Genomic DNA, 12,109 nt, shown 5'->3' on the forward strand with positions numbered 1-12,109 from the left:
TTTTGTAAAGCTTTTATAAATGACAATTAAAGGCTTCGTATCAAATGAACAATAAATGTTTGGAATCTTATCTAAAAAATAAATTTACTGTAAACTTTAAACATTGCTGAATAACTGGAGTGTCAAAATTCAATTTGAAATGAGTACAATTAATTGAAATAGGATAAAACAACAACATTAACTAATAAAGTTAAATTAATAAAGTCATTTATTTCCTTTTTTCCTAGAATATAACTGAGGTTTTAATTGTCGTTTGTCACTTTAGATTAGGTCACAAAACTGGATGATATACTGAATAATAAGATAGATTTGAATAGCTTAATAATCATTTACTTATTTATATTTTCTGAATGATCTTAAAATAGCACAAACTATTTTTAAATCATTAGTTTTTAAACAATGCAATACTTTACTAATTAAAAAATAATCATTAACAAAGTATGAATATATAATTATTAAGCATATTATAAAAAAGTATGAAAGTGTAAATGTTTGCTCCACTTCTTAACAGACCTTTGTCCACATGTATACACTTCACTTGGCTTTAGCTTTGTGTACTATTCAATTCCTCCAGGATTTTGTCAAGTCTAGTTGTTCTTGAGATGATAAAAAGAGCAAAACACAAGAATTGAACCAAATAATGCCATAGTGTTTAAGAAAGGTGGTTACAAAATCTGTCATTTTAGGCCGCAAATATCAAAGAATATCCCTGAGGGACTGATTTGTGGTGGAAAAACAAAGGGAAATGTGGTATATATTTAGTCCTACAAAAATCCAGTGTATAATGGTAAAGACACAGACTAAATCATATTACAGAACATTTTCTTCCATCATGAGTGCATATATATTTTCCCTTGCGCTGTTGAATACAGAACTTGTTTTATAGTCGCTAACATTTTTTTTCTCTTGGCAAGTTTGATGACATGTTTGATTGTGTTTGTTTGCATTCCCAGCACTGAATCTGCGTCTAAATGTGTGTGTTTGTTCGACTGGGTTTGTTTGGGAGGGAGGAATGTGCTCTGTTGTTTATTGAGCCAGTGCTGAGGGGTGCATTTTTGGCTAGGCTCCAGCAAGGTCAGTAGCTGGCCGGGTCAATCACGGGTCATTACCGGCCCATTATCGGGTCAGGTCCGGGTCAGAAAGAGCCGTGCATTCAGGGTGAAAGAGTGTAAATGGCTGTTCTCTCTTTAACCTCACTCCATTCTCCTCTAATCCCCTGCTTTGTCATGTTGCTTTCCCCTGTGTCTCCTCTATAATCTCATTTAAGAGGCCCTGCTCACTTACGTAACATTGGGAGAAGTGAACTGGCCTGATCTAACAAGGGCAAGCGATGGTGTTTAATGAACTTTAATGATCTTCCTTTGTTTTCTTTGCTGTCGTTCTGTTTTTAGTTACTGGATCTCTTCACTCAGTGGGACTGGTCCACATATCTGGCTGACTACGGCCGACCCACCTGCAAATACCTGCGAGTCAATCCTCACACAGCTCTGGCCCTCTTAGAGAAGTGAGTAATCTACTGACCCCTCTCTCTTCTTTTCACTTAATAAAGCATATGCACTTCTTTTAAGACATCACAGATTTGTTTTTTTCCCTTCTCATCTGTCATCATGTTTATTCATGAACAGGATTTCTCGATCGTAAGTACTCTGCATTTTGGGTATGGTGTGAAGAGAGTGTTCTTACAGTACATCTATGATTTTCATGAAATATCTAGATGTCATTTTACCCCTACTGTATGTGAAAAATCATCTTGATGAACAGCCACAAAGCCAAAAAGAGCAGAACCTGCCATGTGCCCTGTTGTTGTTTACAAGACCATCTAAAAGCATGAGCGGTTTCACTTTCTCTAGAGAGGTCTGTAGGCTGCGCTTGCCGCACATCCATTTTTAAAATAACAAACTCCTTGAGCTGTATATGTTTCGTATAGTTTAACATTTATACACAAGTAGATCTATTCATGTGTATAGAGCACCTGTTTGTAAATAATATGTTAACAACCCGTACAGTGATGTAAAGTAACAATTTACAAAAACCCAAACTACTGTAATTGAGTAGTTTGTCTCAGAAATTGTACTTTACCCAGCAGTTTTAAAAATGTGAACTTTTACTTTCTCTTGAGTAAATTTTTTTGTGGAGTATCTGTACTTTTACTCAACTACTTTCCTTCAACCTGCAGTCAATACTTTATTTTTTCTTGTCTATGGGGATTAGAAAAATTAGTCCTGTGATTCCAGTCCAATCACACATAGAAGGTAAATTGCATCATTATGAACCACCTCAAGACGTGCGATTTATAATTGCAGCAAACTGTTTGGAAGCATTAAAATTGTCCAAGAAGATGTCCAAAATCTTTACATGCAATGACCCAGAGACTGTTTAGATGCATGTCACTGATGAAAAGATGATAGATGTTTACTGTAGGATGACCGAAATGGCTTTAAACAAGCAGTAGGCACAAGAAGTCAACATGACGTCAGAATGACATTTTACCCCAACGTCATGTTTGTAAATGAAAATCAGTTTGACATCAGAACCCAAGGTTAAGCTGACATCAATGTCCAACGTCTAATGAGCTTGATGTTGTGTGGATGTTACCACTATTACATCTATCAGACGTTGGATTTTGGTTGCCATACCTGACAAATACATGTCAGTATTTGACATTGGTTTAAGATGTTGGCCTGACGTTGGATTTTGGTCACTAAAATCAACCAAATATCAACATCATTTAAGGTCATTATTGGACATCAAAATATCGTTGTCGTTTGACGTTGACTAAACTTGAATTTTTGTCACCTGACGACCTAAATCTAACCTAATATTACGCCTTGTTGTGGGCCTGCTGGGCAATAACTAAATGCATTACAGAATGTTACATTTACACACATCCACAAATTACATGTAAATGCATCGGCACTTTTCTCTCCATAGACTTCCATTTACAGATTTATCATGCAACAAGTATCGCAGTTCGCTGCGGTGCAAAGTTCAAGCTTCAAGTTCAAGTGATCTGCGAAATCTCACCATGTGACAGCGTGAGACTAATCAATGATCCAAACATGACCTTTTTGTACAGAAGTTTAAAAAATAAGGACCAATCGCTTGCTTTTTAAAATGTCTAATCATCCTGTCCCTTTTCGCAGCGCCGCACAACAGAATTTTGCTCTTAAGTACTTTTGTACTCAAGTAGTTTTGAAATGTCTACTTTTTACTCCTACTTTGAGTAATATTTACAACAGATACTTTTACTCTACTTGCACTACATTTTTGGGGAAGTAATGGTACTTTTACTTAAGTATGATTTTTTCAGTTTTGTTTCCACCACTGGACCCGTAAAGCACGTACACGACGACCAACAAAAGTTGCATTTCCAAATAAAAGTGGAAAGAACTCCAATGCATAATTATTGTTTTACAATCAAGTGTAGGACATAAAAGAGTAAAGTTATTTGTGCATAGTCATCGTAACAACAAAACAGATTGTGCTTTGGTATAAAAAAAAAGAAAAAAAAAAGAACAAACATGAAATCATGAAATCTGCGTTGGCGGTTGCAAGTCACAAATTCACAAAGCCTTTTCACACATTTCCACAATGTTAAATTTTGGTGTTGGGATTTGTTAAATCACCTGTCAGTCAAACTCATGGCGAAGTCTCATTTATGCATATATTATTCCCACATTCACTGATTTGTAAAACAAATAAATATTTTGTTTAATGCAGTAGTAATGAAATTTGTCCATGTAAGGTGTGAAAGAAAGCATGAAACCAATAATTGATCAGATTAAGATATTTATACTTGTAGTATACAATGTACTTTACAGGAAAAAAACAACAACAACAACAACGTTTATCTGTCTACATGCACATTAAATAATTATCACAAAATGTTTACCTGCATTGTTCCTTTAGATTTTGGGGTAAAATGAGACCTAGACATTTCTAATTTTATTTATTTATTTATTTATTTATTTAAATGCCCAGTCACATGATCATTTTATGTTGGAAAGGTTCATTTCGTCTTGTGATTTTATTTGATTATATATGACCTAGAGTTTGTTAATGTTAACGTTTTGCATGTTGTTGATTGATAATGGTTATGGTTTGCTGAAAGTATGCATTCTTCAGCGTTGTGTATGTGTGTGTTTTCTTTCTTTTTCCCCCATTCCCAGCCCCGACTGTCCTCTTGTGTCAGTGATATAGAGCAGCAGTGGATTGGCATTACAAAACTCTCTCTCTCTCTCTCTCTCTCTTTCTCTCTCTCTCTCTCTCTCTCTCTCTCTTTCTCTCTCTCTCTCTCTCTCTCTCTCTCTCTCTCTCTCTCACGCACAAACCTGCCCAATCCCCATTTGAGCTGCACTTACCTCAGCCTTACCCTCTTGCCCCTCTGTCTCAGTGAAAGTGATCTGTATTATTTAGCTTGGCCAAGGTTAGCACACCACTAAACACAAATGCAGTGTGTGTTTCTGTGTGCTTGGCTTCTTTAAGAGAAAAGCTTTCCTTTATTGGAGTTTACTTGAAAAGGCAATGCTTTTTAGTAGCTCGCAGAGAGGAAATGAAGATTAAATATAATAATATGAGTTTTAGCTTGTTTAAAAAAAAGCTCTTTCAGTAAAATCTTGATAATTTCTACGTGGAATAACCATCTAAACTCAAGTCAAGTCAGCAGTAATCTTTTACAGTTGCCCGTTTCATGTATTAGAGTCAGTTTACAATGCACCACTTCAGAAGTTGGATTGAAGCACATTCTCTATTCAGCTAAGCAAGTCAGAATACACTGTATGTACTTGCTGAAAGCACATATGGAAATTGTACTTGTCCTAAAACTGTCAAAAATAAATGTGTGACAGCTTTTATTGTATACCCAGAAGACGGATATCGTGAAACTACCGCAACATGCATTCTCACAGATATGGACCTCCACATATAAATGCTTCTCTTCGGTAAGCAGATGTGCAACTAGCCTAAAAACAAAGAGAGTTTGCTATCGCATTCTGCAGTCATCTTCCCAAGTTAAAAGCCTACATTTTTTTTTATATCTGTCTCCTGTAGTGATATTTACTCTTGAAATGAGCTCATTATAAATAAAATCAGCACACTTTGTTGCTTTTGGAAACTTGTGATGTAGATTTTCCATAACCTGTATCAGAGTTCATTACTTGCCCTGCCGGTTAGCTACAACCCTGATTAAACCAGCTTATCTGAGATTTTCTAATAGTCCTAAAGACATTATTTAGTGTGCTCGGTTGGGTTTGATATTATTGTGTTTGACAGCTTAACTCGGCAGGAAAGTAGATCTCATGGTCAAGCTTCGATTGAACTCTTGCATATAGCATAAGATTACAGGATCTGTTGTATACTCATTTAGGCCCAATTCCAATTCTATTCAAGTGTCAGGAATTCAAGTGTCATGGAGATACATGTGAAAGTATGTTGTGGGAATACTATACAGAAGTTATTATTATGGATTATAGATAGCGAAATGTAGCGTTTTTTATAGTTTTTTTTAAGCATGATGGTAAAACAAAAACGCCGTTATGAATGTATTAAAACGTATGCTTGTTTGTTGTAAAAAATTGTAATTATAACAAACAAGGGGGAAGGGGAAGGGCTAATAGAATTGGGATTGGACCTTAGCAGAGAGACATTAACAAAATTAACAAAAGTTAGTTGTAACAAACTGGATAACGGTCTAATCAGTATACAGTATATAGTGCTTTGAAGAGGCACTTTATTATGATAAGACTGTAATTAGATAAGAAGCAAAGTTGTGAATTTGGTATGCTTAAAGTACAAGTATTGGCACTGACATTTATTTATTCATTCATTCATTTATTCATTTTTTTTTGTCGGCTTAGTCCCCTTATTTATATGAGGTCGCCACAGTGGAATGAACCGTCAACTTATCCAGCACGTTTTCACGCAGCGGATGTCCTTTCAGCTGCAACCCATCTCTGGGAAACATTCACACACACACACTTATACACTACGGACAATTTAGTCTACCCAATTCACCTCTACCGCATGTCTTTAAACTGTGGGGGAAACCGGAGCACCTGGAGGTAACCCACGCGAACGCAGGGAGAACATGCAAACTCCCCACAGAAACGCCAACTGAGTCGAGGCTCGAACCAGCAACCCAGCAACCTTCTTGCTGTGAGGCGACAGCACTACCTACTGTGCCACTGCGTCGCCCTGGCACTGACATTTAATTTTTTTTAAAGACTCTTGTGAAAAGTTGACTTTTTTATTTAGAATGAAGACGTTACATAGACTGATAATTGTTTGTTTTGTTTTATTTTAAGGACTCTAAGTTCTCTTCAAAAACCTATTTGTGTTACACACAAACATTACACACAGGTTTGCTTACATCAAGAATAAACATGACTTGTGCCGAGCACAGTTTGTTTTCTTCAGTGAATTATCGCAACCAAGAGCATCAAACCATCAAAATTCAAGAGACATTTAAAACCCCATAAAGACTAGTGTGTCGTGCTAATAATTTTAGCTCACAATAAACAATTTTCACTAAAGTCCAATGTAAAATCCTTGCTTAAAGCAAAACTGTGTCTCTGTCTGACTCCATTTCAAAACTCTTGTTTGGTGAACTCCAGAAGGAGGTCACAAATTTTCATGCTCAACATTGTAGGCATTGCGCACTATGAGGAGGTGTTTCTTATCACCACCATAATCACAGGTGACTCTAAGATAAAGCTGTGATGCGTACCAGTATGGCAATACAGTCATGCGTATGTGTCATGGCTATCTTGCCTAATTACTTTTAATAAATAAGATTGACAGAGTTTGTTTATTAAGTTGAATTAGTGAGTGGTGATTAAAATGCTTCGCTAACAGACTCACTTTTTTATTTTTGTAAACAGAGTTACTGTATTCGAAAGGCCCTTATTCTAAACCTAGTAGTTTTTTTATGGATTCTATGAAATCTGTGAATGTTATTAAAATGGTTTGTTGCGACAAAGTTTAGGTTCACCATTTTCTAGATTTTTTCCCCTACTATTAGTCATCCTAAAATCAGAATTAGCAACTCTTCTATTTTTGGCAATGATGCAAATTTCCAAGAGGCGTCAACCCAAAAATATTGTTTTTGAGTACTAAATTAGCACATCCTAATGACTTCTGAAGGATAATGTGAATAGACAGTTCAGCGGTTCACTCTCATTTACCCTCACTCATCTCATTAAATTTCATCAACTATTTTCCCTAATATACTGCCCTTACATTTTCAAGTTGAGGATGATAGACTATGCACATCAAAAGAATGTTTTTTTTCAATGCCTGAATGATGATGCGTCACTTTGGTATTTTGTCAGCCTGGTGCTGAGAGCAGTGCCACGGTTTGGCTGGTTGTGAATGTGAGGAATGTGTATGCATTGGCTGGGTGATCCCCAGGCTACTGGGAATGAGCGTTTGGCACAGATGGCAGGAAAGTGAGCAGGCTCATTAGAACCTCTTTGCAGGATAGCTTCAAGGTTCCTGCACTAAAGCACCCTATGAGTGTGTGCCTTAACCACACAGTCTGTGCCCTTCCTTTAGTTCTTTAGTTGTGCAACACGCTTTAACTGGCATAGCATGATTTCTTATGTTACTTTCAGGTTGTATTAATTATAATAATTTAATAATTCCTTGCATTTATGTAGCGCTTTTTTTGGACACTTAAATAGCTTTACACGGCTTTTGAGGGGAATCTACTTGACCACTACCAGTGTGCAGCATCCACCTGGTTGATGCAATGGCAGCCATAATGTGCCAGACTGCACAGCTGATTGGTGGAGAGGAGACAAAGTGATGAAGCCAATTACGATATGGAGATAGTCAAGAGGCCAGTGGGCGAATTTGGCCAGGATGCCGGGGTTAAACCCCTACTCTTTTTGAAAGGACATTCTGGGATTTTTAATGACCTCAGAGATTCAGGACCTCAGTTTAAAGTCTCATTCAAAAGACGGCGATCACTGAGCAGTAAAGAGTCCCCATCAATATACTGGGACGTTAGGACCCACACAGAGTACAGGCCTCGCCGCTTACACCACTTCTTGCAGAAACCTAGCTTTCTCATGTGGTCTCCCAACCAGGTACTGACTGGGCGCAGCCCTGCTTGGCTTCAGGTGGTGACCATGTGAGAGTTGCAGAGAGCTAGCTGTCAACTAAATTATGCATTTTGTTGGATTGGGCTGTAGTGAACCCATGCTACTTTTTTGTTCTCTATTTGTTCTAGTCAAAGTTCAGAGTTTTTATGCATACTCTATGAAACAACTGTTCAAACAATATATTTTTAACTGAATTGCTTTGGGTTGATCTCTGATTATCAACAGGTTATTGTCCTGCAGTTGTGTCAGTAACGCATCTTCAGAAAAGAGATGTAGTTACAAGAGAAATGTATTTTAGTTAAATGTTCTGAAACAAATTGGATATCAGCACAGGCTGCTTACATGTACAGCCCGATTTTAATTAATTAATTATTTTTTTTTTTAGATTTACAAAATTACTTATTTTACTAATTATTCGTCTACAGGGTAGCAACACATTATTGGGGGGGGGGGGGGGGTGTTGATAGAAAGAAAAATAAACATAAACCATTGGATTAATGAGTGCTTTTGTGGGTGAATTAAAGGTCCTATGAAATTAAAATAAAATGTTGTAAGATGTAAGTTTTAGTCTGTTAGTTTTAAGGACATCTATATGTCGGTGTACTCCAAAACGGTGACAAAAATCACATTTAGAACATTTAAAACCGATATAAACATGTAAATCTTGCAGTTTGTCATTTCTGTCTAAATAAATCAACAATTTTTTCCACCTCTCCTCAAACTTCAGTTTCTCATCAAATCCTGACCAATCAAATACTCTCTAGTATCTGACATGCCCCGCCCCCTTCAAGACCCTTCACATTTGCTTTTCATTTGATGCATGAGATCTCAATCACTCTCACTGGCAGAGCTGTGAGAAAAAACAATGCCATTGGCTGATTTGGTAAAAGGGGACGAGCTACTCTGTCCCACCTTCTCTTCATTTTTTTCAGCTGGCATTGCGACAACATCGAGTAAAAAAAATGCACATTTCAAAGATCTTCAAGGGACCTTTAAAGATACATACAACTATGGTTTAAACAAATACAAAGACATTTTATCATAAATAAACTTTAGAGTAAGCACAGCCATTGGGCAAGAATCTTTCTAGAGTCCATCCAGTTTTTTTTTAACCATATTTGACCATTGAGTTGTATCTGTCTGTTTTTATTATCTAATGTTCTCATATGTTTCATTGTGTGCAGGATGAAGGACACCAGCCGCAAGAATAACATGTTTGCCCAGTTCCGTAAAAACGAACGGGACAAGCAGAAGCTCATAGACACCGTTGTCAAACAGCTGAGAAATCTCATTGCCTCCAACCAAGCCTGAGAAAGCCAATGCTTTAGCGAATGACCCCACGTCACGATGAGCGCGTGGACTGCTCTGGCACATCTCTAGTAGCTGGACGTATTATTCTTTTCACACACAGACATTTGCACTAACATGCGCATATAGATGCACCTCTATGTAAGGTGCGTCTGCTAAACCATCCCGTGCCTGTGTGATGCGGTGTCCATGTCTTCCTGCGGGACTGTCTCAACACATTAAGGACACCAAATCACATTTTGCTCTTTGGTTGCGTTTTATTATTTGTGTATTAAGCGTCTTACAACAGAACCGTTTTTCCATCACACTAATTTGCTGTCATACGTTGAACTGCCTTTATATGTAGTTCTTAAGTATTATTTATCCCCTTTTTTCAATTTTCAGCTACAGTTACACTATAATGTGAATATTAAATTGCAGAAAATTGAAACACTAACTAGGCTTGAATATTGCTGTTGTGATGTCTTACAGATCAAATTTAAAAGGATTGTTCAACCACATATGAAAGTTCTGTCATGATTTATTCATCGTTTCTTTCCTCTGTGGAACACAAATGTGTTTTGAGAAATGCATCTAAGTGCTTTTAAGCATTTCATTTTGTGTTCTTCAGAAGAAGGTTGAACAAGAATAAATATCTTCAATATCTTTGAGAATAGGAAATAATATTGTCATTTGAGGGGTCAAGGGTTCATCTGAGTGCTTATAATAATGAGGGACGTTTGATTGAGTTCTTAATACAAGGAGTCCAGTTACTGCCCTTGTTAAATCTTTCATTTGTAGTAATTGTATACTAGACATTCAGTACTTCAGCTTTTGTCTGTTACAGCCAAGATGTAGATTATACTGTAGCTTAACACCTTTTGACCTAAGAAGATTAGTTCGCAGTCAAAAACATGTTTTTGATTGTACTTCCAATATGCAGTATATGGACGCACTGTATGTCTCTTGTAGTCAGATATATCACCCAGCATTCATTGCAAGAACTGAGTGAAGATGTGTAAAGTGGAGGAACTTGATGAAATGATGCAGGGTAATAGCACAATTATACAGTCACATTGTACATTAAAACTAATATAAAATGCTTTTAGTATTTAAACCATGTTGTCTTCCCTTAACGGTAATATTTCTACTGATAGGATTGCGGGTGCAATATTACATGCCATTTTTCCTTTTCAAATTCAAAGGGTTTTAGGTAGCAAAGATTGTTTGTTTGTTTGTTTGTTTAAAGGGAGTTTTTTTCTTTTCATTTTACTTTGTGTGTTGAAGCCTGTCGCTTACAATGGATGCAAACTATAAAGGGAATTCTTCATGTTTAGAGACGGAACAAGCCCAGTGTCAAATTATTTCAGGCTGTTTTCTTGGTTCAGCTCTTCCTGTTTGTGCCTTGACTTTTTTCCATGCCAATAACTGATTTCCGCACAGCACCTGGATGTATAAGCAAGGTATGGACGTGTGTTGGTGTGTGTGAGTGTGCATGAGGACATTCAGCCTTAGCGGACCACTCTGGTTGTAGAGAGCAGAACTGACTCCAGAGAAATGCACTGTACAGATTGTTATTTTAAACCACTTATGAATATTACAATACTAATAAATTCAGCACATGCCAGCAAATGCGTTATACATCAAAAACGTGTGCTGTACTTTTATTTTGCATCCCATTTTTAATGTGGCACAAAGAAATGGATTGAGAACGGGGCCAAAACATGAAAATACACAAATGCCTTGTTTTTATTTGACATGTTTTGTTAGTTTTGTAATTGGTTTGATTCATTTTTTGGAACACATTACAATAAGGTTTAATTCTTTATCACTGGTCATCTTCTCAAGGTGAGCTGAAAGATTTTGACCTACTTCATATGCTATTGATGCTAACTGATACTGATGCACTTACCCTTCAAGACCACGGAAGATTTTTTGGCACCAAGACATCTACAGATAATTTAAGTCAGGTAGGTTGCATCAATCCTGTGTGATATAATTATAAACCCACAGATGCCTAATTAGATTCATCTTTGTCAAAGCATTTCTGATCTGTAAGTGCATGTGTGGCAGTTCATCATCCTGCAGAAAGAGGCCTTATCTACCAGGGAACATCACTGTCATGAAGGGCTATACCTTGTCTCCAACAGTGGTTTGTCCACATGAATGGCTGGTGCCAGGATTATCTGGCAAAACATCGACCATAGAGTCATGCTTCCTCCAACTGCTTGTCATCAGCCACAGTGCATCACTTCCTCAGGTAAACAGCACACAGCCATCCAGATGATGTCAAATTAAACTGGATTTATTGGACCAGATGACCTTCTTCCACTGTTCTTATATCCAGTTCTGATGCTTGTGTTCTTGTAGGCAATTTTGAAGGATTGCAGTTGTCTTAGAAATTCTGCTGAACAGGATCAAACCTAACATGTGACCTAACATCAAGTAATGTTATTGAAGATTTAAAAAAAAAAAAAATATATATATATATATATATATATATATTTTTTTTTTTTTTATAAATATATATATTTCTCAGTGGTAAGTCATTTTAGTTAACACATTAATTAATGGTAACAAATGAGACCTTAAACATGCAGTCAAAGACAGGATTATTTGCCCTCCAGTGAAATTTGTATTATTTTTCAAATATTTCTAAAGTTCTTTCTAATTGAGATTTTTTTTACACATTTTAAACAAGAGTTTTAATAACTTATTTC

The 12,109-nt window shown here is 36.7% G+C and overlaps 2 protein-coding genes across 7 annotated transcripts in view; one reads left to right on the forward strand and one right to left on the reverse strand.

Moving 5' to 3' along the window:
* Positions 1-11,039, forward strand: part of exoc6b (exocyst complex component 6B) — a 144,493-nt gene extending 133,454 nt beyond the window's left edge. For 3 of the 6 annotated variants that reach the window (XR_015494951.1, XM_087260008.1, XM_087260009.1), the window contains 2 exons: positions 1,392-1,508; positions 9,287-11,039. Coding sequence is in view for 4 of the 6 variants with exons in the window: in XM_087260008.1 (XP_087116134.1) it covers positions 1,392-1,508 (117 nt within the window). In the remaining 2 variants the exon portion in view is untranslated. 6 annotated transcript variants of the gene reach the window in all.
* The window catches only part of LOC141375364 (uncharacterized), a 49,198-nt gene that overhangs the window by 18,313 nt on the left and 18,776 nt on the right, over positions 1-12,109 (reverse strand). The gene's annotated exons all lie outside the window — the stretch shown is intronic.

Source organism: Danio rerio, chromosome 7 (genome assembly GCF_052040795.2).
Source record: "Danio rerio strain M-AB ecotype USA chromosome 7, GRCz13ab, whole genome shotgun sequence".
In the NCBI taxonomy this organism is placed as follows: Eukaryota; Metazoa; Chordata; class Actinopteri; order Cypriniformes; family Danionidae; genus Danio; species Danio rerio.